The sequence below is a fragment of the Cygnus olor genome, chromosome 10 (genome assembly GCF_009769625.2).
Source record: "Cygnus olor isolate bCygOlo1 chromosome 10, bCygOlo1.pri.v2, whole genome shotgun sequence".
NCBI classification, from domain to species: domain Eukaryota; kingdom Metazoa; phylum Chordata; class Aves; order Anseriformes; family Anatidae; genus Cygnus; species Cygnus olor.
Genome location: NC_049178.1, coordinates 4249750 through 4275256, shown reverse-complemented (window position 1 = coordinate 4275256; position 25507 = coordinate 4249750). Strand labels below are relative to the sequence as shown.

At 40.0% G+C, this 25507-nt stretch overlaps 3 protein-coding genes across 7 annotated transcripts in view; 1 reads left to right on the top strand and 2 right to left on the bottom strand.

Annotated features, from left to right (window-relative positions):
* Window positions 1-441: 441 nt before the first annotated feature.
* Window positions 442-4832, bottom strand: MKRN2OS (MKRN2 opposite strand). 2 transcript variants are annotated; one of them, XM_040568896.1, is made up of 3 exons: window positions 4539-4832; window positions 3548-3710; window positions 442-1177 (listed from the first exon to the last, which is right to left on the bottom strand). In XM_040568896.1, exons 2-3 carry the CDS (start codon window positions 3619-3621, stop codon window positions 952-954), a joined length of 300 nt encoding a protein of 99 aa, XP_040424830.1. In that variant the 5' UTR covers window positions 3622-3710; window positions 4539-4832; the 3' UTR covers window positions 442-951. The 2 variants fall into 2 exon arrangements, with proteins under 2 accessions (XP_040424830.1, XP_040424829.1); XM_040568895.1 differs by having other exon boundaries at window positions 4622-4831.
* A 150-nt stretch (window positions 4833-4982) lies between these two features.
* MKRN2 (makorin ring finger protein 2) lies at window positions 4983-19683 on the top strand. 3 transcript variants are annotated; one of them, XR_005822994.1, is made up of 10 exons: window positions 5062-5217; window positions 5516-5644; window positions 7354-7532; window positions 8321-8625; window positions 9931-10145; window positions 11646-11756; window positions 13954-14098; window positions 14724-14879; window positions 17545-17690; window positions 19252-19683. XR_005822994.1 is itself a non-coding variant. In XM_040568887.1 (9 exons), the coding sequence occupies exons 1-8, from the start codon at window positions 5192-5194 to the stop codon at window positions 14865-14867; spliced, it is 1254 nt and encodes a 417-aa protein (XP_040424821.1). In that variant the 5' UTR covers window positions 5062-5191; the 3' UTR covers window positions 14868-14879; window positions 19252-19683. The 3 variants fall into 3 exon arrangements, 2 of the variants coding, with proteins under 2 accessions (XP_040424820.1, XP_040424821.1); XM_040568887.1 differs by lacking the exon at window positions 17545-17690; XM_040568886.1 differs by lacking the exons at window positions 17545-17690; window positions 19252-19683 and having other exon boundaries at window positions 4983-5217; window positions 14724-14884.
* The window catches only part of RAF1 (Raf-1 proto-oncogene, serine/threonine kinase), a 27332-nt gene continuing 20539 nt past the window's right edge, over window positions 18715-25507 (bottom strand). For both annotated transcript variants that reach the window (XM_040568880.1, XM_040568881.1), the window contains 3 exons: window positions 22610-22741; window positions 20855-20989; window positions 18715-19878 (listed from right to left, as the gene is read on the bottom strand). In XM_040568880.1, coding sequence (XP_040424814.1) covers window positions 19738-19878; window positions 20855-20989; window positions 22610-22741 — 408 coding nt within the window. In that variant the 3' untranslated portion in view covers window positions 18715-19737. The remainder of the gene's footprint in view (window positions 19879-20854; window positions 20990-22609; window positions 22742-25507) is intronic.

Genomic DNA, 25507 nt, shown 5'->3' with positions numbered 1-25507 from the left:
AAATTATAAACTAGATATGGGCAAAATCACAATCTTTTATGATTACTTCTCCATCTTTGAGCAGATAGGACACAAATCTAGACCCAAACTAGCTTATTTTGCAGAAACTAGTAGAAGGAAAAAGAATACTTGTCTTAAACTAGAATATGTGTAAATAAAGTGTGCCAAATTATGAACAGTAGAATTTCATCCTCAGTATACATTTCTCTATAATCTACAATATGTAGAAGTGCTGTTGGAGGATCTCTTTTTTTTTTAAACTTAAGTTTCTTTTTGGTAAATTCTCAAGTTTTACCTCTGAGATAAATTCTGAATTTGTTGCTCAGCACAGACGTGACACTATATGATTATCTTCTAATTCTAAGCATCTGTCTTGGTGTGAGGAATAAGTGTGCAAAATGCAAAGAAGAATTGGAAAAGAAATATGTCAGACAAGGAGGCTGGATTTACTTGTTATATTTATTAGTAATTGAAGTAAAGGAAAATGACTTTGCGTTGTCATGGACTTTAGACTTGAGCAGCAGGCAAGTATAATTTCCTTTTTCGCCTATCTGTAAACAAATGTGACAGCTGAGGAAAAGTGATGGTTTGGTTTGATACAGCTTAAGTTACAACAGTTAACTTGTTAAAACCCTTGATTACCCAGCAGTTACGATTTCTGATATTAAGCCTCTTGGCAGAACACAGTGTATAGTGAATGTAAAAAGGAAAACATTTTCTCCATATCCAGTTTCCATAGAAACTTTCTGTAGCATGTACATCATGTGCATGTTATTTTATTCAAAATACACAAATTTAGTTTCACGATCCTTCCATAATACGCAGGTTAACATACATAAAGTTGTGTTTTTAAATACACCAAGCAGTTCATATATCTTAAACCCTGAGATTTGGAGTCTTAAGGCTTCCTTTTCATGTTGTATTTTGTAGGTGTTTTAATGTCACAACTTGTCAATTTCCACACTGGTTTTCTCGATCAGGAAGGGGTACAATGTAGAAATCTTTAGTAGTTAGCTCCTGATGCAGGGTAATATATTTAGAAGCATTCTTTGTCTGTGGGATCACAAATTTCTCTGTAAATTCACTTTTACTCATTTGCTGCTTTCCTTGTGCAGTCAGTATACTGTTAATGAATGCTAGTGCGTATGTGTAGCAATTGTGGTCATGTTCTTCATACCTAGGAAAAATATCTCATTAATAAGAGTTAGCACTAATTGTTTAATCACCGTGCATGAAGGAATATTTTAGTGAGTGACATAAAGAAGCATGTATTCTCCAAGATCTGTTGCCATTTGCTTTCATTGCTGGTGCTTAAATATATTCTATTAATTGCAAGTTGTGCTTTCCAGACAGAGATACTAGAAATTGTGAGCATAACATCAAAAACAAACGCTGCAGACTTCAAAATAAGGAGTTTTTATTTTTTATACTGAACTTTGCTTTTACCTTGTTAATCTTTGCTTTTCCCTGTGTTGTTACTCTGTTACCTTGAAAAGTTCTTCCAGCAGCAGTAACATCCTGCGCCATCATATATGCTTCTTTCAGTGTGGCATTAACTTGGAAGCTTACTTAAAATCAAGCAGACTCTATCACTAATATATTATTGATACTGTTGCTATGCTGTACAGAGTGCCAGTCAAACTCCCACTGGCAAGCATTTGTACCAAGTGTGCAAGAACAGAAATACTACCTGAATACAGTAGCCATTTAAAATATCCTAGTCTTTTTTTTTCCTTTTTTCCACTACCCAAAGCTAGGAGCACCAGACCTTTATTTTTCACTGTCAGAATGTTTTTTCAGATTCTGCCAAATGTTTCATGTTGGCCAGTAACAATTTGAGTAACTTACTCCTTTCCCTCGCCGCATAGTGCTCCTTTTTCTGTTGGCCCTGTGTAACTGCATTTGATGGTCAGTCTCCTGTCTGCCATCTGCCTAATTTTCAAGCTTCTTCTGTAACTGCCTCATCCCGTGTCACTTCTCCGTTGTTCTTCCTAGCCCTGTGACTCATTCCTAGTCTCATACTGTCAGTGGCTCCATGGTTTGTGTTGCCACAGGGGATCTTCTGCAAGCCTTGCATGTCAGCCCTGGGAATTTACGAGATCTTTTTGCAAGTTCTGAGGACTATTGCTATCAAAATCAACCCTGAGCCCAGTTCAGGATTGCTGTTTCCTCCAAAGCTCTTCTGGTTTGTTAAGGGTACTTATTTGAAGTGACATATGAGATCCCATGTAGTAAGCAAGAATTTGCTACAGTGCTCTTTACCAAAATAGTTGTCAAAAAAAAAAAAAAAGTAGGAGGAATTTCAAGAGGGACCATCACTGCAGTGCAAAACAATGGAAAATTACATAGCAAAAATGCTGGATTCACTTCAGCTCAGTGCTGAATTAGGCCACTTTGCCAGGAGGTGGCACATGGGGAAAACAGAATAAAAGCTTGTGGAAGAGATGCATGCATCTACCCACCTTCTGCCATTGCTTTTTTGACATCAAGTTAATTTTAGTAATAACATTAAAGCACTGGGAAATGTAGACATGTCAAAGATAATTGTAAAGCCAATAGGATTTGTGTTCTGTAGGTATTTTAAAAAATCTATTCTAGGTCAAATTCTTTCATCCCTTGTTATTAGGGAGATAATGTATTATCTCTGAAAACTTATAGTCAAACACATACAGAATTGCTATAACCTGCTTTTGATTTGTTGTTGTTTTTACATAAGATGACGTCTACTTCCATTAACTGAAACACTTCACAGAACTCTGCTCTGACAGGCTGCTTGTTAAATGTACCATTATCAACAAACAGCTCAAGGACTGGTGATTTCTGGGACAGCAGCTGCTTTGTCACCAACAGGCTTGGTGATGCAGCAGTGAATGTTTTTGCTGGGCTGCATAACTTGCAACACCGTCATCAGGCATTAACTTGAAGGAAAGTTGCAAAAAGAACTGAACATTCTGGATGGAACATGCTGGTTCAATTCAAAATCTGTGGAAGTCTTTCTGTATGTAACTATCCAAAGCAACGTTACCAACCTGCTGGAAGAGCTAGAAAAAAGCCTCATTATTTTTCCCATTTCTGACCATTGTCAGCAAAGAAGTCATCTGGAGGTAAGATCTGGGCAAGAATCCCATCAGTGTAGTCATGATTTCAGCCTTTAAATCTAAATACCTCTAAAACTGTTGAACCCTGGAAGAAATTATTATAGAATTGCACCTGAATTTTTGTACTCCTGTACCCAGCAGTATACTCTTTAAAGGTAATGTTCCAGTGAAGTGTTCCTTTTCATGCAAGATTATTTTGTTGCTGAAAAGTCCCCTAAAACGTTCTCTTATTTTAGCACTTTCATAGTCCAGCTACTTAAAAGCACCTACAGTTTAGCAAGGCCACTGGGTTTCAAGACAACCTGAAAGAGTTTAGACTAGGTTGTTAGCAATGTTTGTTGTGAAGGAGCTGAATGAACCACAACAACATCATACATCCAAAATGGAATAGCTTAATTTATCATCCCAGACTAAGTACTCTTATTACATTCACCTTTTAAACAACCTACCTGTGAGGAAGCCAGGCCTCTCCCACAGAAAAATCCTCTAGGAGCTTATCCCACTGCTGAAGAAGCTCAAACATATCTGGTTGTACTAGTGGGATACTAACGCACTGTTCCCATCCAGTTTCATCTCTGTGAATGCCTTCTTCGTTGTAGTTATACACCACTCCTGAAAACAAAGAGCAACAGATAATCAGGTAGCACTGGAGAAAATGGATTCTCATGTACTTTTCAGTGATTTTGAAAAGTAATTTTCCTTAATGCCATTCTTTCTTACTAGTTAAGATCATAGCTTCCCAACAGTGGCCTTCTATGGCTACGGAGTAGAAAATGCAGTGTTTGCTTTTATCAAACAACTGTTCTTATTTTTCACAATGTGATTTTGGAGCTTTTGATAACGAAAACAACTTAAGGACAGACATGTTTCTTTTTTGAAACCTTGTAATTAGACTATTTCTATTAAATAAACATCTCAAGTAAGATATTGCATAATGAGCTACTCTGAGAACCTGTCACGATTGTTAATATGGCTCTTTTTTTTTTTATTAGGGATGATTTTGGAATTAGCGAAAATATGTTTTTCAAGATTTCCTGAAAGTGTTTTCATTTGGGTGACTTGTTTTTGTTTTGTTTTTTAAATAGGCTGCCTAGCTTTGTATTTCCGTGTCAGGAATACAAGTCACCTGTCAATCCCTCTGTAACTCCTCAGCATTTAGGTGGACCTGGGAGTGGTACGTGGCTTCAGTTTGAAGCTCCGTGCTCACTGCTGGAAGGCAGGATAAATTCTTGGATTTGGATTTCTTGATCTTTGTGTGATACTCTTGCAGTCCACAGCTAAGCTCCCACTTCCTATTCCTGTGGTGTGCACAAGGAAGCTTTGCACCCTTCTACAGCAAGGCATCAGCTGTGTGGGTGTTGCAGCCCACCCTTCTACCAGGTACGAGGTGTTACGGTGGTAGAGGTGGCTTCGACATGACTCTCAGGCCGTTTCGATTACCTTAGGCAGAGGGGTGCAGAGTTGCACTGGGCATAGAGGAGCGAGGCAGCGGGTTTGTAAGGCAGCTACAAACTACATTTTACCGTTGGTGTTGGTTATTCCAACGTGAAGATCAGATTTCCCGTCGTATCCTCTGAAAGAGAAACAGCGTTTGGGGCTGAGCGCGGCCGTCCAGGCATAAGTGCCCTCCCCCGGAGCAGGGCCTGCTGCTCCCGCCGCCCGGCCCCAGACGAGAAGCGGGGCCCGGGGCCCTCCGGGCCATGCGGGTGCCGCCGTCCGGCCCGGCCCGAGCCCCGCGCCCCGTACCCGAGGAAGGTGCCGGCGGAGGGTCGCAGGAGCAGGGCTCGGCGCTGCCGGTGCCCGTGGCGGAAGGGGCAGGGGAGGCGCACGGGGGCCGCGGCCAGGCCGGCGCCGCGCAGGGGGCGGCCGCAGGCGGGGCAGAGCGGCGGCGGCCGGCGGCAGAAGATGGCGGCGCCGCAGTGCCGCAGCCGCACCACGGCGGCCGCCTCCGGGGCCACCTCCATGGCCGCCTGCGCCGTCCCGCTGCCGCCGCCCTCCCGCTGAGCGGCGCTCGCGGCCCGGCCGGGAAGGCGGCCCCGGCCCCGCCTCTTCCCCCGCGGCCCAGCGGAACCGGGGCGGGCGGCGGGGCGGCGATGAGCACCAAGCAGGTGACCTGCAGGTGAGCGCCGCGCGGCCGGGCCGAACCCCACCCCACCGCCGAGCCGCCCGGGGCGAGGTCGGGGCGGCCGCTCCCCGCCGCTCCCCCCCCCCCGGCCGGGCCGCGGGGCGCCCCCTGCCCTCTCCTCCCGGCCCCTCCCCGAGGCTGCCCGGAGCTCGGGGATCCGCGGTCGGCCCGGCCGCTGCTGGAGGGGGGGCCTCGGGAAGGGGCCGGGGGAAACGGCCCCGGGGGAAGGCAGCGGCTGCCGGGCTCGTCCCCACAAAATGGATTCCTGAGCGCTGAACTGCTTCCCCCCCAGGTACTACCTGCAAGGAGTGTGTCGGGAGGGAAACAAGTGCCTGTTCTCGCATGATTTGGCCACGAGCAAGTCATCTACTATCTGCAAGTATTACCAGAAGGGACAGTGTGCCTACGGAGCGCGGTGCAGGTAAAGAGCCGGCCTTCTCCTTGGAGCAGTGAGCTCTGAGGGACCGGGGCTAGTAATCGCGTGCCCTCGGCTTTAAACCCCAGGGACTCGAAGATCAGGAAAAGATGGGACTTTCTGAACAGCAAAAAGAATGAAATACTATATCAAGCAATGATGAAACTTGTCTCCCACTGCTAAAGTCAGCTCATGAATACAGTATTGTAGTTTGACAATGTCTTAGCTTCAGGGATGATCTTATCCTGTAGAAACTAAACTCCAGGTTTCCCATATGTTTTCACGCCGTTCTTATTACTGTGAGAACTATTAAATACTAAAAACAGAACTTCAGATGTACAGCTTCACAAGAAATGGCATTTGGCAGTGTGGTTTGCTTCCCATGTTACCACAGTGCCTGGAAGGGGGCCGTGTTTCGGCAGTGTTGTGCTGGTTTGCATGGCGGAGCTTACAGCTGTGCTCACGCAGATCCTAATGCAGAATTTTGAGGACTTTCAGCTCTTAGAGCAAAGTGCATTTTTTTCACGTTCCCCTAGGTTTTGTGGGAAAAGTGAACAGCTTTGCATCCTTTCCTGCAGCCTTCTGGTCAAGGCTCCTTGAGAGATCCTCCAGTAAATGCTGTGTGTTGGTGAGTGTAGTTACATTCCACCAGCCTGGGGCTCCTTCACAGACAAATTCTAGCCACAGATAAGAAACATATGTTTTGCACATTCACCTGACAAAAGCTGGAGGTCTCAAGGTGTTACTATGTTTGTAATAGCTTTTTCTGCGATCCTTTCTTTGGTATTGTTAATGGTATCAGGATTGGAACAGAAAGCCAAACATTAGTGAGCTGCCTGACTCCCATAAACTGCTTAGATGGAGCTGGCAGTTTGTAACGCGGCTGCTGGCTGTGCTGCTCACTGGGAGCACCTGGCATGCTGCAAGGAGCGCAAGGACAGCTGCAGCCTATGCTGCTGTTTTGCTCCAGCTGTTTTGGGACAGTTGAGGGCACGTGATGCACATAACCTACTGATGTGTATGGCAAAACTGGGTGCTAAGTACAGGACCAGAAACGAATATGGAGAATATTTTTGTTCTCAGCAGTAACACGGTAGTATTCAGGTGTGCCTGTGGCTTAGCTGGACCAGCCTCTGTACTGCACTGGTTGCTCCTGTTCTACTGCTAAGCGTGTTTCCATCATTTTACCAGGTGTCTTGAATCCTTCCCTATCCTGCACACAAACACTGCGTCTCCTGCCTGTAGTGTGGCAGCATGAAGTCTAAGTGTTGCTGCTTGGAAGGGGAAAACAAGATCAAAAAATGTCAGTCCTTACTGCACATCTTTTAATTTTGCTTCTCTGAGAAATGTCAGCAAACCTGTTTGTGTGGGGAGATGACGAAGATCTGATTTAATATGCACATGAATAATGTTCTTTCAGCTATGCTTGGTGTCTCTAGAGAAGAAAATCTAGGTGTGCGTTCAGAGGCATCCATTTTCTGAGACTGAGAAACTTCGAGTCTGGCCTTGAAAGAGAGTCAACATTTCAGTCAACTTGTTAAAACAACCCTTTAATTTTTTAATTTTTTAACTTTTTGTTTTAAAAAGGTAGCTAAAGTGGCTATTCAGCTTTATTTTGTTACAAAAAGGACAGGGAAATTCATCGAGGGAGCTGTCCCTCTGCTGTGCCCCTGGTTTAGCTTTTGTACCACTTACTCTGTCCATTTCTTTTGTAGATATGATCACACCAGACTTCCTGCGTCAGGGGGTGCAGCAGCTCCTGTGCCACCTCCCCTTACATCGGCAGCGCTGCACAGCCCTCGCCATCCTCCTGAGTCCAACGCACCGGTAATCAAGAGCAAGCTGCGTGAGACTGGCAAACGGGAAAAGAAAACACTAGTGCTCCGGGACAGAAGTGAGTAGGAGTGGTTCTGTGCTCGTCTTCAATGGTGTCATCCTCTGATCTTTATGGGAGTTGGATATTTCTTCACCTTTTTTGTTACTTGAATTTCATGGACAGCTGGAGAGGGATGCTGTAGGGCTTCCTAACTCATGAGTCCCCTTTCCTGTAAACACTTGTGCCTGTCAGTACCTTTTAGTGACAGCGTTTAACTGACCTGCTTTTAACCTGGTGTTCCCTGAAAGGGGTTTTTGGTCTGGGGTGGATTTTTTGGTAGATAGGTCAGGAATATTGTTAAAATATCCCCGCTTGTCAGATCTTTTTGTGCATTTTGTTCTCAATGAGAGGGCATTTGAAATGGTGAGAAACCTGGCTGCTTTGTGCCAGGGCACCACTCTGTGGAGGATTGTGCCAGTGCGTAGGAACACAAGCCCCAGAGATGTCCCTCCATGCCTCGCACCCAGGGACAGGAGCTGAGGCCCCCTGTTGCCAGCACACTGTTCCTACCCCTTATCACAGTCACACCAAACGGGCCAGTTGCCCTTATGTGAAATGGGAGGATTTTTTATCCTGCTTTTTTTATCCTGCTTGTAAATAGAGAGAGACCTTGAAATTCGTTTGTGAAAATTCGTGCAGTTTGGGAGCAAAAGAGGCTTAAGGATGAGAAGATGTCATCGAGAAGGAACTAAAAAACAAACAAAAAAAACCAAACTGCTGTTGCTTGAAAAGAAAGTACAGGAAGCTTCTTGAGTAGGTTTTGTGCTGTATCCTGTATTGTTCATAATATGTTTCTTTTTCATAAGATCTGAGTGGCTTGAATGAAGAAAGGCAGAAGCCCAGTGCCACAAGTGATGTGGTGTGTTGCAGTGACAAAAATGATAACGTAGAAATGAAGCCCCATTCGTATCTGGAAGCTATTTGCAGTGGACTGGAAGATCCTGCAGCTGGAAGTTCCTGTGCTGATGGAGAGCAGTGGTGTCCTTATGCTGCAGCAGGAGCGTGTCACTTCGGAGATCGCTGCCTTTACCTGCATGGAGACGTGTGTGAGATTTGTGGATTGCAAGTACTTCATCCTTTTGACCAAGAACAGAGGAAGGCTCACGAGATGGTAATAGTAACATGAAATTGCATTGGATTTGTTTTGCTTGCTGCAAGATTGGGTTTGTTTGATCTAAAATCCAAAGATGTTTTATGTAGAATAGCCTGTTGTTCCAAAGGGCTTTTCTGGCTATACAATGATTCTAACAGAGGTCTGTTTAAGTATCTAGGACTTAATTCGTAACAGCGGTGCAAATAGCTTTATACAGCAACTTCTTTTTTTCCCCTTTTCCTCCTTATGAGAAACTTACCTGCAGTTCTGGGAGACCAGAAGACCCTAAAACTCTACCAGGAAAATGTCTTTGGTAGCTTACAAGAGGCCTCAATGGTAGACTGCTGTCTTAGAGCAACCACCCTGCTGGTCTGCTGAGTCACCTCTTCAAATATCCCAGCTTGTTCAGGGCTGATTTCGGGACAGTGTGAAACAGGGACAGACTGAACAGAGTACAAAGATTTTGGAGATGAACTTTAAGTAGGAAGGCTGGGGGGACTGGATGAGGCATTGGCTGGGTAAGGAAGCCCTTAAGAGGCTGCTCTTCCCCGTGCCCAGCCTCCAGATTTAGGTCAGAGCAGGTGAGGAACAGGAGTTTTCATTTCAAGGCTGAGGAGGAGAAAGACCACAAGCTTTAGTGGTTACTGAGTCATGGTCTCTCCAGAGCCTGGAGTAGAATCTGAGGGGTCGGAGTCTCAGTTCTTGCGCTCCCAGCGTATACTTGCAAAACGTGCTATTGTAGGAATTCCCATCCCGGCAGCCTGCTGATGTCTGAGCAAGCAAGAGGTAAAGCTATGCAGGCACAAGCACCAGCTCACCCTGTAGTGCTGTAAATCGGTTGATGGGTCAGTACTGGGATACCATGATGAGATGCTGTAGGAAAGCCCATAATAAGAGATTAATTCCTTATCTAGGATAGAGCTTAGTACCTGGTGAATGAAGAGGGTGGCTTTAGTAACAAACAGGGTAACATCTTGAGTGTGGTATCCATTCTGGACCCTGAATTAGATGATTTTTAGGGGTATTTGAAGCATTTCCTTGTGTGATACCCGTTCCATGACAGATGCAGGCAGGTGTAAATTGCAAGTGTTCAGGCAGCCTTACTTCTGATACTTCTGAAGCTGCAGAGAACATCGGAGGGCCGAGTTATGTGATCGCCCTTAAAGTAATTAAAAATAAACAATGATTACGAAGGGTAGCAATGATGCTCTTAATCAGTGTACCTTGTTTTTCCTGTCAAATCCCTGTCATAGACGCTTTTGTTTTACAAGGAACAGGCTGCTCTATGGACTACAATAACCAGTGACATCTCTCCTGTGACAGATGTGCATGGCAACATTTGAGCATGACATGGAGAAGGCCTTTGCCTTTCAGGCAAGTCAGGACAAAGTGTGTAGTATCTGCATGGAAGTGGTATATGAAAAGCCATCAGCCTCTGAGAGGAGGTTTGGGATCCTTTCCAACTGCAATCACACGTACTGTTTGTCCTGCATCCGGCAGTGGAGATGTGCCAAGCAGTTCGAGAATCCCATCATAAAGTAAGTTTGTGTTAACTAGACTGTCGTACTGTGGCCTGTGTCAGTGAGATGGGCTCTCCGGTGTGCTTTGACTTGATTTGGAAATAAATGTGGTCATTCCTTAGCTGTAAATATTAGCCTAACCATTAATAAGATCTAAGCTCAGAAAATCCTGGTCAAAGTGCTGGGAAAGTGCAAGACATCAGATTATGCCTGTGAGATGAGATCAACCTCCACGTCCAGGTAGAAGACATCAGGTAAGTTTACTTGCATGCTGCAGCTCAGCATGTTGGCCCTTTTTAACTTAACCCTCTCTCACTGCATTGACAATGTGGCAAAGTGCAAACATTCAGCTGCAGAATAGCTGAGTTGACTTCTGCCCCTGCTTCCTTCACAGGAACCTGTTTGCAAAACAGTAACTCCTTCCTATGTATCTGCTGAATTACTGCATTCTTCTCTCAAATATAGCTTACTCAAGCTAAACCTCCCGTTAATCACACATTTGTATCTGAGTAAATGCCTTCATCTTCTAACTATGTAAAAAACATATTCTAAACAGATTCTTCCTTAGATGAAAGAACTTTAAACATCCAATTAGGGCAATTTCCTTTTTTTAGAATCTCTTTGAAAACTCTTTCAAGATACAAGCACGCTGAGCAAGAGGAGGGAAATATTTTCAGTCTGCTGCCAAAATAGACTTTCCTGGACAACTTTCATTATGAATTTCACTGAAGTGAAAGTTAGCTCATTAGACAGGTACTGAGACATTCTGGTTACAACAGGGACTGTGGCTTTTTTGCAGAAACAGTGCTCTGGAATCAGGTTTGGGTGTGATTAGGTACTAATACAAATTCTCCAAAAATGTTTTTTACATTATTCATAATAGTGAGCATACCATTTTTTTGTATAGTTACTCTAAATGACGGACTTGGATTAGTTTCAAAAGCACTGCCTGCAGAGACACGAGGTGTTTTTATGGGACTTACAGGGAGGTACCAGGTTATAAAGGTTTTCCTAGGCTTCTTGGGGTATCAGAAGTTGCTTATATAATTCTTGATCTTAGTTCCTAATGAATAAATCCATCTCGTGAAACCACTAAATGAACAACTCAACAGAGCTGTAGATTTCAGTTCGTATTTCAAAAGGCTTAGGGACAGTCCTTTTCCTTTATTCATCTGCTTTGGCTTTCTGCTGTATGGGAGCCGCAGCACTTTCATAGCAGTTAGTTTATTTCTGTGTATTGGGCCTTTAGCCATGTTTCTTCAGGAAATATCTATCACTTTTGTTCAAGTCTTGAAACAAATGCAAGGCAGCACAAGCCTGACTGTGCCATTTTGGATTATTTCAGTTGAAATAAATAAGAAATGTGCGTACGTGCTGTACTAACCCGTGAAGCTGTCTGGTGCATCCGTGTGACTAACTGTCGCCCTTTCACTCAGGAGCCTGCAGTTTCGGGCTAATTTATTGACTATCGCTTTCAGAAAGTAACAAAGCATTCCTTCTTTGTCTTGATCCATTAAGGTCTTGTCCAGAGTGCCGTGTGATATCAGAGTTTGTCATCCCCAGTGCGTATTGGGTAGAAGACCAGGAGAAGAAGAATGAGCTGATTGAAGCATTTAAGCAGGGAGTGGGGTAAGTTCATTAACCGCAGATATTATTTACATTGTCCTTAAGATACACTAAGACTTATTCAATTAAAATCCCTGTATTTTGATACTTAGGTGATTACAAACCATTCAGTAAATAACTCTTAATCTCTGTTAACGGCACACCGTTTTTGTTTAGCTTAACTTTTCAGCTGTTGTGAAAGGGTCTGTTGTAGTTACAGATCAGAAGTTGCTCAAACTCATTGTGCTCTGAAATGCTGAGGCTTTGTCGTTTCACTTGCCAAAACTGGATTTGTGCAGTTTCTGCTGATCCTTTGGACGTAATTGCCTGGAAGGCTGTCAGTTATGGAGAAAACAAATAAGGAAGGAAAGCTTGATTTTTGTGATACTATCTTGAAATATGGGCTCAAAATTTCACAAGTCTTTTGTAATGGCTACTGGAAATGGAAAATACATCACTCCATTCCCTTTATTGTCTAATAAAGATTTGCCTAGTGATTGGAGCACTGGGAGAGGTCTGCTAAAGTGTTGTTTTACAGCAGCTTTGCAAAGCTGTGCTTGCCTGGAATATGTACAGGTCACTTAGTTCAGGGAACAATAAGGAACCATTAACTTATCTCATTGCTCACCCTTTTAAAGGGAAACAAGTAGATTTATGCTTGACCCAAATGAGTCATGACTATTTTGCTAAAGGTTGTGCAGCTTTATTTTGTGATATGCACTAACTTTTAAAACTTGCCCTTTGGAGTACAAAAAAATAGGTTTAACTTAAAGCTGTAGCTGTTTACTAGCTTTTCAGCTACTTGAGAAGATTTGTCTTTGAAGTGTTGTTATAACTTAGCAGCAGAATTGCTGAAAGCTGTACTACTCCATTAAATCTTTAATTCATCTTTAATCCAGCTTCTTGTTTTATCTTACAGTCAGGCAAAATACTTGAATAAAATTAATCACTTTACACTGAGGTTCTTGATACTGTTAGTTTTCAATACCCTATTGCTGGTGTGGTTTTTCACTTTAATCCTGAAGGACTTTGTGCTGAGCGTAGTAAGTTGTGCTCAATATCTTGGCTTAGGCAGTTTTTAAATGACCGCACATTCTAAGTAAGGCAAGCTTTTGTTTTATTGGAATAGCACCATCAGGTAGTGTTACAAGCTAGGTTTTGGTTTTGGCTTTTGCTTTTGTATTTTGAGAATACAAAAATGGTTTTTGCTTTAAGTGTTTGGCTAAGACTAATGTGTTGTGTTGTACCTAAGCATCTCTGTACCAAAGAGGTCTTACAAATAGATCTCTTGGCAGTCAGTTTAAGTTTGAGGATGTAGTATTATACAGAATGAAAAAATACTAAGAAGATGTTCACTGAAGGGGACTCTGAGCTCAGAGCAGGGGGTCGTCCCAGCACAAACCCATTCTGATTCATATGCCAGCACAGAAAGAAACAAGCCAAACTTAGAAAACTGGAAGTCACAGATCACTTGTGTTCTAACCCAAGACAAATTAATTCAGTTTTTAATGCACGGCCTGATTTTTTTTTGTGGTGGTGTTTGTTTCTTATTATTGTTGAGCTTTCTTCTCCCTTCAGTTGCTATTTAGGAGGCTGTATTTAGGACTTAGAGCTCAGTTTCATCACTATTTGCATATTAAGTTTGCATATAAGTTCAGTTGCAATTTCTCTGTAGCTTCACCTTCAGATATTTTTCATGGTAGAACAACACACCAAACTCCACCCCATCCCTAGTAACGCCTTTATAAAAAAAGAAAAATGCTATGTCACTAGAACAACTTAGTTGAACACCAAAGCTGATGGAAACTTAAATTAATAAAGTATTGTCACGGAACTTCTAAAGGAGATGATGCGAGGAACTGGTTCATAAAAACTAAGCAGTAGAAAGCGACAGATTTTGTTCATGGGAATGAAAACATATCTGTGCAGGATGGATGGCATTCTTTGAGCGTCCTTCACTTCCAGTATCTTAAGATTTTTTTTTATTATTATTATTCTTTAACTTATGATGCTGCTCTTTTATGTATTTCTTCGTTCATGTTTAGTTTTCTTTCCCATCTATTGAACTGTTACCAATTAACATACCAAGAGTTTTGGTCTCATATTTAACAGTAGTACTCTGCATCATGGAATACGATGAGATAATTAAGCCATGGAAAATGAACTCTTATCTGCTTCCAAACTCACTGAAGGCAATAACTCTCTCTTCTAATTGAATCAGAAAAAAACCCTGCAAGTACTTTGAACAAGGGAAAGGAACCTGTCCATTTGGAGGAAAGTGTCTTTACCTTCATGCCTATCCAGATGGGACACGAGCTGAACCTGAAAAACCAAGGAAACAGCTCAGCTCTGAGGGGACTGTGAGGGTAAGGAAATACTCCACATTCAAAAAGTGTTTTCAATTACAAATGACTGAAGTGTACCACTTAAATGTGTTCTGTGTAATGCATGGCCTTAAGAGAAGTAAAGAAAACATCCCCCAGTTTTCCTTGAGGCAGAGGTTTGTTGTTAGGGAGAGAGGGCACCTTTCATTTAATAGCAAAAATTCATCTTTTTTTAACCAGTGCTTCTCATTGCAGACCTCTCTACAAAGAAACAAACCAGTTAGCGCTTTCACTTATAGTACAATTAAAAACTACTCTCACTTGCCTGCAAGTAGCTACCATTGAGACCAGCTAAGATGGCTAAAGCCTTCTCAGAAACTCATCATGCCTTGGCCGCCATCCTGAATGGTCAAGACAGGCCTAATTATTTTAATACTATTTAGATATTAGATACAGCTCATTAATGCTGCCCAGTCTGACATAAACTATTATTTACACAGTAACACTAAACAGACTAGTTGTCACTTGAATTAACAGCAAATATTGCTGTTTTAAGTCTCAAGTTCAGCTTTTTTTTGTTTTTAATGAGGAAAGAGGACTGATAAAGGAAGATATTTTAATTGAACTATGTCAAGCTAAATAAGATATTTTTTTTTTTCTATCACAGTTCTTCAATTCCGTTCGTCTGTGGGACTTTATTGAAGACAGAGAAAGTAGGACTGTGACCAGCACAGATGATCAAGTAACAGAACTTGGAGAACTTTTCATGCACCTTTCTGGGGCTGATGAGGATTCTGCTACTTCTCAATAAAGGCAACTAAAGGTGCACTCTTTGGTAGCAATCCAGCTATTTATTTAGCGATGGTTTTACTTATTACAGCACAGTTAGAATGAATGTGCCCTGTGGTTTACTTGTGCAGTCCTGGTAAAGTTTTCAGATAGTTTTTTGTATGGCAACAGAAAAACTAAAATATATTTAAAAAGTTAAACTGATTGCATGGAAAAAAATCCCTTAATACCAAGAGGATTCTCTTCCTCTTTGGCCTAACGTATGCTGTCTTGTAAATTGAGTGGTAATGTTAAATATGACTCTTCTCTTGCCGTTTAAAGCATAAGCTGTTAATAACTGTTGCTAAAGCTGTTTAGGGTGCTTTTTTTTCCCTGCTAAATCAACTAAAACGTGTATCTACAAAAACCCACTAGGAATTATGATGTGTGTAGCTTCTCCTTTCTTACAGAAGGGATTTAAGAGCTAATACATTATACCTCAAAGTACTTAGAATTCAGAAAAAGTTTTCTGTATTCTTACAGCGAGTGTTTCAGGAATGGGGCATGGACGCTGCCTGTCTGTCGAAGACCATACAAGTTCGACCATACAAGTTCGGTTCCTACCATTGTTTTAAAATAATGAAGTGTATAGTGGCAGGAAATGCCTCCTGGAGCACCTGTTGTAAAGCAAATACAATTGTACTATATCCAGGCAGAGAGCAGTAGTACTAATACTGGAGTTAAAAACATACAGCTAAATTAATCTTACAGCACAAACTGGATATTACACACTGCATAATAAGTAGATAACTTTCAGTATTAATTGCAACAGTAATAACTTTTTTTCCAAATGTATTTAACTTGAAGGGAAAACCTTGATTCAGGTTAAATGAAGTAGCTAAAATTGAATGAGGTAACTAAATAATTTTATATCAGTGATCTTACAGTTCATATCTATACAACATTAAATAATTTCAGTCACAAAAGAAACAATTAGTTTTAACCACTACTTATCTTAACTGTGTGGGGAGTAGATATTTAGCCTTTTCCATCTCCATGTATTTCTTGGATTCTGAGACACATCCTTCTGAGTCTCAGCCCCATTTCCATGTACCTTCCATCCCCAGTTGCAGCCAGCAGATGCTGTTACTAAAAGCACAGGGAGAAGCTCCAACATTTATTACTTTTAAGTGTGGCAGTTCTGTAGGAGGACTGTCTCCAGCTGCTGATTTGCCTTTTCTGATTAAGGGCAACACTGATAATAGAGGGCCGGGAAGTTACACATTAAAGCACATATCTTCTGAGCCAATTGAATTGTTACTGAATTGTTTTTTTCTTTAAAAATTTAATTCATGTTTGAGTTGCAGAAGCTTTATGATTAACTTTAAGTTCTGTTTTTTTAATTACACTTTGAGCAGAAGTAATTTACAGTATGATTGTGCAATTTGTAAGAGGTTATTTCTGCTAAGTCATTTGTATTAACTTTGCAGTTAAACTAAACTTTGGTCTGGACTATCTTTTAAATGGCTAGTGAATGGCTTTTAAATGGCTGCTGAGCATTAATACACTGAGTACAAGCAAAGTTTTTTTGTTTTTTTTTTTTTTCCCAAGCAAGTTCAGCATGCAATTTTAAAATGAAGTACAGGGCTAATTTTACTGATACCTTTATGATGAGACTGCATGGCCTTGAAAGGCTGCTCATCAGTGTAGAAAATATTTAAAGACAAACATTTCAGGAAAAGTGATTATTGACACAACAAAAATCGTTGTGACACAAAGTATATTTAGAGGCATTTGTGCAAAAAAACCTCTTGTCTCAGCACGGCACCTCAAGCACTACTTTGATGATCTGAAACTAGAATCTGTGTCAGTGTCATAAAGCAAACAGCAGGAACCTTGATCTGGTATTCAAAATTTTTAAAATAGTACCAGATTACTTACTCCAGGATTACCTGCTTCATCTGCTGTTTGGCATTTCTGGGTCAAAACTAAATCCGAGAAGCATCTGGGATAAAAGTACTAGTTTTCTGTAAGGGTTCCAACAGAAGAGGGAGAAATCCTCTCTCTGCTGGTTAACAGTTCCCTCAAATTGCACAGACAAATCTTGCTCTCTGTTGTGATCTAGGAAACGTAACTTTTGCGTATTTCCACACTAATTGTTAACAATGCTTACTGTGAAGCTAGTCCTTAGCTTGTAAACATGTATAACTACTTACCTTTCAACTTCCTTTTTAGAACTGGCATCTGAAGGCACAAGTGATGGTCTTAATCTAGTATGTCATATTACAATATAATTCTTCATCACTAATTAATTACAGACATGAAGAAAAATAAGTACCTCTAAGAGCAATGCAGTTCTGTAAGATGAATATTCAGGAGCTCCAGCCCAGCCATACTTTCTACCCTAAAATACTTGCACCCTTTAGCCTCACTGCTGAAGCTTTTTTCAGCCAGTCCTGCATTTTTTTTTTTAGAGAGAAATATTTCAGTGGTGACATATACCAAAAAAAAAAAAACAATTGAGAGGATATTCTTTACCTTAAAGTTAAACAAGACATTCCTGATTTACTTTGCTCCATGAAAACAAACTGGGAAAACAAAAATCTGAAATTTAAAAAGGTAACTTGTTTTTCAAAACTACCTAGGGATTACATAAAGGGAACTTTTAATGTAAGAGCAGTAAGACAAACTCACACCTTTTTAAATTCTTCATTTTACAGCTTTCAAAATCTAACGCTACACCTAATACTGGTTCAAAATAATCCTCTTGCTTTTATCAAGAATGTTTTTTAGTTTTTCCAGAGATACATAACCTGTTTTTAAAAATTAGGAGTTAATGGTTCCTCTTTTGGAATTCAGTGCTAAGGTAAGAGCAGCTTTCCACTTCTTTTTATCCTTCTTAAACTTTTTCAAATTAAAATGAAGGTAAAATGAGAGACAAAGGACATTTAGAGAGGGCTACGTTTAAATATCAAGAACATTAATAAAAAGCATGCAGAACTATACAGGACTGTTTTCTAAACATGTCCTAAACATGAATTTTGTCATCATTCTCAATTATAAGGGTGGAAATATTATTCCCTAGGCAATAATGTTATGCTGATATTCTGAGGACAAAGTCTAAATATTTTTATGGTAGTACCTTTCTGGCTTACGTACTTCAGATTCCTTTCTTTCATAATTGCTTTGTGTTTTTTCTTTTTTTTTGTTTTTGCTTGCTGAAAATTAGAAGCTGAAATGTCTATTTTGACATTACAGGCAGTTATGAGTTGCATATGGAAGATGTCAAAATTCATGGCAAAACAAATCATCTCCATTTTGCCTAACAAATTTTAGAGGCAGCAGTTTAGACTGAGATAACAGTGGTTCCATTTCCTCACTAGACCTTGTACGTGGATACAAACCCCATACTTACAAAGCACATAAAATCCCAAGAATGGAAATTTGGCTTCCATTAATGAACATATTTGAAAAGAATGCTATTTATCAGTAATTCTTAGATTAAACCACCGATTTCTTGTCACCTGCATATCAGCCAAGAGAAAACACGCACTACCTAAGCAAAAAAACAGGCTTACAGAAGATGAAACAGAGCAAAAATGGTGCAGTTAAGTAGCTTGATAGTGTATCAGTATAGGTACGTTAAAAAGTAGACTCTGCTGAAAGATTATTCCAGTAGAATAAAAACCATATTGTAATGCAAGTGATCAGAAACTGAAAGGTTGTCATATCAAGTATGTTTTACCTGTTTTTACCATTTTTACTGGTACAGTAGTATCTGTCCTAAGAACTTCTCAAAATTATTGTTATTTTTCTGAACTTTTCAGATCTACACGTGTGTGTCAGAACTATTGCTTACTATATTAAATGATGACATTGAATCTTAAACCTAAAATTTAATTTATTTTATTAAAATAAGATAATCAGAGGAACCTTGGCTTACAATAAATGCATTTTCTCAGGAGCAATAAAAACAAAATTAAAACCCAAATCAGCAAGAAAAACTGTGTATGCTCAGTTTCCTCTTGATAGTGCATCTCTGACAGCTTCAGATGGGATGAAAACTATGCTCATTTCGCAGAAGTATACTGATACTGTTAATTAGCCTTTTATCAGCCACAAAAGCCTGTCTTTCTGCACTTACCACCTCATTGGGCTGCAAGAAACAAGTCAATAGTACCAAAATAAGCTGCTTAAGTTACCGAGGATGACCATAGCAAGACTGGCTAGCTTCCTTCTCTGAGCAGTACAGTTTAGAATATACTCCATTCCTTTGCAAGAGTTTGTCTTCTATGTGCAAAACTATTGCAAAACTATTTCGTGTTGAATTAGCATTTTAACTTATTTCATTGGCTTGATGAAAGCTCTTAGGCAGGAGCTGATTTCCACAAAGTTTTTTTTTTTTTTTTTTTTTCCTCTTCCCTCAGTCTTGTTTGCAGATACCCATTTCCAGCAAAACTCCCCCGACTTGAAGTGGCAGATGGCCTGGAGCAATCAAAGAGCACCAAAACGCATTATCTTTCCTCAAATGCCAAGTCGAGCCATCTTTGCTGTAAAAAATACCAATTTATCAGCAGATTTAAATCAATCCAGAAACACTGCCGAAGAAACATCCATCTCTTCTGTGTATGGGAAAAATAAGGCTCAAGTGCATCTATTAAAAAAATAGTAATAGACCTCTTGATTTATAGTCTGTTAACTATCCCAGTAAAAGAAACTGTAGAAAAAGGCAATGTGGAGCTGTGTCCCTGCAGGATAAGAACTGCAGACATCCGTAGCAGCTTGCTCTTAAAACTGGGATGCGGATAATCCTGCTGGCACTGATCCTGTACACCGAGGCATTAAAAGCACAACTTCTGTTACTTCTGTTTCTTTCCCATCACTGGAGAGAATAAGGGAAGGAGAGCACGATCCTAAAAAACGGGTAGTCTTGTGGATGTTAATGTGCACGAATTTATGTCCTCTGTATGCGCTGCACGATGCAGAGATGGTTCAGAAGCACTCCGGTTGATTTTGGGTAAAGAATGTTGCAACAATTCAATGGAAGACAGTATCTGAGGGAAATGCACATAAAATGAAAAGAGATGTTAGAGCTGCATCTCTTTCTAATTAAGTCTTACACCTTCATTTGATAAGCACCTTCTCTGCTTTAAGCATCTCCTTAAGAACAACAATACATTATGTAGAGACACTGTAAAGAATACTTTGGGAATGTGCCAGTGTGAACAACTGAACTCTGCCGTATGTTTTTATTGCTACGGGGAGTCTCAGAAGAGGGAAGGATAAGTCTCGTTATTTCATTGATATTACAATCAATATGCAAATTTACCTAGGGAAAAGAATTTTTCTTCTGCACAGGGAAAGAACTGCGTCCTCTGCCTAATCATCTGTTTAGATAACCAAATTTAGAAAGGTTTTCAACAACCAAAGTTACACTTAAATGTAGCAGCAAGATGTTTTTAAAAAATCTGCTGTTATTCAATTCCAGGTATTTAACGAGTACAAAAAACGTACCTTCATCATCCTCACAGTGACAGAACAAGGGTCAAGTATGCTTTTTAAAAATAACGAAAACTGGCACGTGAATTTAAATCCCCTAGTGAGTTTTATTTTCTTGTACAAAGTTGTGGGGAAGGAAAATTGGAATGGTCTCTACTTCAGTGCAGGGTTGAGGGAAATTAATGTACAAACAATTTTATTTATTTTTTTTTTGCTTCTCTCTGAAATGGTTTGGGTATTGCAAGCAAATAGTTCTAATGTCAGTCTAACGCACCTTCAGTCAGCACACATATTATTTTTAATGATTTTGTACATAATTCCTTTAAATCAGAATTATAAACTGCACAAGGGAGCTGGGTTGCTAAAAGGTACATGTGAACAAACACAAAAAGAGGAAGCATGCCGCACTTTATTCCTGCATCTACCTTCAGTTTCTAAACCAAGGCTTGTATCCATCTAGAATGTTTTGTGTGCTAATGGCTATTTATAAAATACTTCGAGACTGTTATCTGCAGAAAAACAAACACTTACTTGTGGAAACAGGGGTCTTTCTTCCCTAACTTTCTTCAAACAATCTGCTACAAGCCTCTTCATTGCTTTGGGGCAGTTCTTATACAATTTACTGAGGTCTGGAGAAGCATACCCTCGGCCAACCATGAAAATAATCTAAAAAAGAACAAGTAAATAGCAGAAAACCAAAGCTGTAAAAGTTGTTTCACTGATTGAAAGCTCTAGTGTACCAAAATGATCAAACATGAGCACCACAGGCAAACACACCAGCACAGAAAAAAGCACACCATGTAGATTTGTCCCAATCAGTTAACTGAAACAATGGTCTTGCTCTTGTACAGTGTAGGACGTAATTAGAGTGACACTGTGGTTTATAATATTCCAAGAAGTGAAGGCACTGCTGCATTTAGAACAGAACAGGACATAGTATGTGCCACAGCAATTTCCTTGAGTTGAAGTCTACAAGTGCCAAATGATCCTCACTCAACTTGAGCAGTTACAAGCAGACAGTTTGGCACAACAGCTTCATCGGTCGCTAGAGCTGTATTTTCAGGTATCTCAGTAAAATATATCTGCAAAAGCCGATGTACAGCTATCAAGTGGAAAAGAGCTCATAATGACTAATCATAATGATTGCAGCATAAAGGAAAAGAGGGTTGTTTAGTGGTTTTTTTTCAAAACAAACACTAAGAAATAGTGCTGGAAAACACATTTTCTGTTTTAGTCCAAGTTAGTGGGTATTCGCTGAGATTCTATCTGATTTCCAGTAACCTTAATAGCTAACTGCAAAGTACTGGTAAGCCTATCACCTAATAAAATGGTGTACGTTTTGTTGGTTAAAGGGGGGTTGGTTTGTTCGCAGTTGCCTTTTTTTTTTTTTTTTTTCCTTTTTTGGGGGAGTGAGGGGAAAGGGGGGTTATTCTTTTGTTTTTAAGCAGGACTAATTGTGCTATTATTTCTTCTTCAAGTTAAGTTAGCTCCAAAAAAAGTCCGTATAAAGTTGCTAAAATAAGGTCAAATTCCCCAAGCTATATTCCATCCTTCACAAAAAAACTTATTTGAGCGGTAAGTGTCACATGTTTTGTGATAGTACTGATCATTAAAGCTTGCACAGAATTTCAATATGATGAATTAAAACACATTCCAATATCACAGTTTGTAGACAGATTTTAAAATAACAACACACTTCTTTAACTGAACTGGCTTCTCCTACTTGGAACAGATGATAAACACAATAGGGGCAAAACCAGTGGTTTGTGTCCCCCCCCCCCCAGCTCACTATTAGATCTTCATTTAACATAGCAAATCAAACAAACGAAAAACAAAGCAACAAAAAAACTGAGGATCAGCAAAACGGTGATCAAAAAGATCTAGGAGTTTTAAGTTCATGCCCTTCAGAAAAAAAAAAGTTTTCAGTAATGAATTAACTCTACACTTGCTAAGCAAAAAAAAAACATTCATCTAAAGAGAACACAGTTGAGGTTTCAATCCTTAATGTGCCTCTTCAGCTGTTAACTGACTGGGTAAGAATACAACCTCATGAAGACTAAATCACAGGGCACTTAAAATATTTATAAACATTTTTTTTTCTGGAGTAACTGTCATTATCAATATTTAAGTAAATATTCAACTACACAGATTTACTGCTGAAACAAACTATGTTGTAAACAACATTCCAATTGGTGTTTTGCATTTGTCCTTATCTTACATTTCTTTAGGAAAAGTCAAAAATCATGCCTAGAAATAAAGTGCAGTATTCTGAAGATTGCTTCTTACCTGATCTCGGTTGTTTATGTGGGAGTACGGCAACTCTCCTGTCATTAGTTCATATAATACTATTCCATAGGAGTAGACATCTGACTGGAAACTAAACGGGTTACTGTCCTGCATCCGTATCACTTCTGGTGCCTTTAGAAGGAGAAAAGAAACAAATTTAAAGCATTAATGGAGTATTAAAAGTATTAATTAAAAGTATTAATGGAGCTTTGAAACAGACAAGTGGAAGGTACAATGGAAAGCAGAGGAGTTCAGAAATAGTTAGTGAACAAAGGTAAAACTCAGAGATCTTGAGGTATCCTAAGTTCAGTCAGTGTTATTCTGCATCTTACAAATATATATATATATACACACACACACACACAATTGAGTGTAAACAAAAAAACAATTGAATTCAACAAGCATTTTACCATTATATTTGCAATATATATTGGCTTTTTTTCCTTTATCTCTTACATACAACTGAAAATGATTTTCTCACTGCCAGTTTTAAGTTTTAAAACAAGTATAGATGTTAAAAGGGAAAGACACCTGCCGGACAAGAATGCTATTTGTTGTGTATGAAGTTCCAAAATATTACCTGCAAGTCAAGCCGCACACGTGCAAATAATGGACTTAAAAAAAATACAGAAAGAAAAACGCCTAAAGCTGTGCTGCCTAAACTGTTCAGGTTCCTTCCAGCAGACTTGCTGCTACGGCTCCAGAGGAGCCAGGGCCCTCAGCCCACACCCAACCAGGCACAGGCACAGCGCCCCCCGGTTCTGCTGACAGCCAGGGCTGGGGAAGGAGGATGAGGAGTTCCCGTGCTGAGAGCCTTTCTACATCAGGCACGCTGCCATGAGTTACACGAACCGATCGATGCTCTCTTCCACCCGGAAGCATTCAAGCCCCTATCTCACACTTCAGGAAGTGTCAATGGCAATAGGCAGTTTGGCACAAGAACATTTTTCTGCTCCTTCTCCTAAACTTACGAGAAAGTACTTCTGAAGAAAATAATTCAGGCAATATGGAAGCAAAAAGAATACCAGTGGTTAGAGCATCTGCATGAAAAGAGACCTTTTCCCCACCTGCTTCAAGGACTAGTTCCCAGGGCATTCGTGATACCAGTAGGCATTTCAAATGGACATGCAGTTTTATTCTTCTGTTAACAGAACTCACATCCTTTCTCCAACAAAACCTAAATGCTCCCAAATTCTTTTGTTACTTTAAACATTTAACCACGTTCAATCTATTTATCCATTAAAAAAGCTTGAGCAGGCAAGTAATAGAGGCCTAAATATAAAATTGTCATACAGACTAAATTGCTTGAAAAATTGATACTAAAACATTTACATAAAATAAAAAATAGCATATATTGAAGATCATGGAAGAAATGCAAGAGCACTCTCATCTTTGCAAAGCAAAGTAAAATTATGATGCTAAAAAACAAAAAAATGTTGACTGATTTAGTGAAACAATGCATAAACCATCAAAGCATCTTTCCTGTTAACTAAGATTTTTTCCCATAAAGAAGTCCCTCAGAATTACTGAGCAAAGCACTACGTAAAAGTACCACAGTACGACAAAAACTCAGATCATATCAACTTTCAAGGAAACAGAATTGATCTCCTTTATATATAATGACAAGTCAGCAAGATGGTCTGTAACTGATTAAAATGAAAAAAGTGCAAAAAGCAAAAAATGCATTTTTTTTTCCCTCCAAGCTGTTTTATGTATATAGGCATACTGTTATGTGTTAATTTTAAGTATCTTTTGGAAGTTATAAGGAGCTTTTTTTAAAAAAAAAAACAAAAAACAAACATTGATTTTGTAACTTGGTTTAGGTTCTTTGCGCATTTTCTGTCACAAACAAATCTTGGCCAAGTATCCTGGTATTCTTAATGAACACTTCCTGCCTTTTCTCAAAATACAAACACCCAAGTAACAATGAAGGCTGCTAGGAATTAAAAAATAAAAAATAAAAAGGAAAACCTGTTTCAAGTAACACCTGCAAGTCATTCAGCATTAAGGATCTGAAGATTTAATATGTACAAATACGTAGCACTCAGCAAGTCATTTCTAATTGGTAATACTTCTTTGAAGCATATACCACAAGTGTTGCTACCTGGGAGCTACAAAATACTGTTAATTAAGCGACATTCTGAATCTAAATAAATTGTACAGTATTAACAAAAATGGGTCAAGTGAAACTTCAACAGCACATTTATGGGATATTGGTGCTAAACAGGAGATCCTTGTATAATTTTAATGATGCTTTTTAACTTGGTAACTGGCACTGTTCAATTATTCCATTTACTCTATTCAAGTCATATACCTGAAAAGTTGCTTGATTTTTTCCAAATGATTTTTTTAAGGAAAATTGTGGAACTGCCTTCTAAGTTCTCGCAGAAATTAAACATGAAGGCAATCACTGGGAAAGTCCTCTCAGACAAGGACTTTGCAATAACACTTCGAAAGAAACCCCACAAATTTCCAGCAGAATTTGAGAACTTCCACACACACATTCACTTACAACGCTTCTGAGCTGCCTCAAAACTTCCTGCAGCAATCTCATGCAAGGGAAGGACCAGCAGTGGGCCTCACAGCTCCATCTTGGTATGTATCAAGCATCATACGAGCACCTAAGGTGACTTGTGCTCCTCCCCACACTTCAAGGAGCACTTCCCATCCTTTGCCCAACCACCTGACAAAGCTGCTGAATGTGTAACCAGCAAGTACACGAGGTGGGATATCACCGAGTCCGTAGCAGTGCGCAGGGGAAGAAGAGGCCATGATGAAGAACACAGATAAAGACAGCATCTCACTGATCTCCCCCAAAGCCACTATTAAGCAGATTAAAGGCTGCTGTTCTCCAGTGAGAAGAGCCCTTTAGGGGAAACGTAGGATGACTGCAGGAGA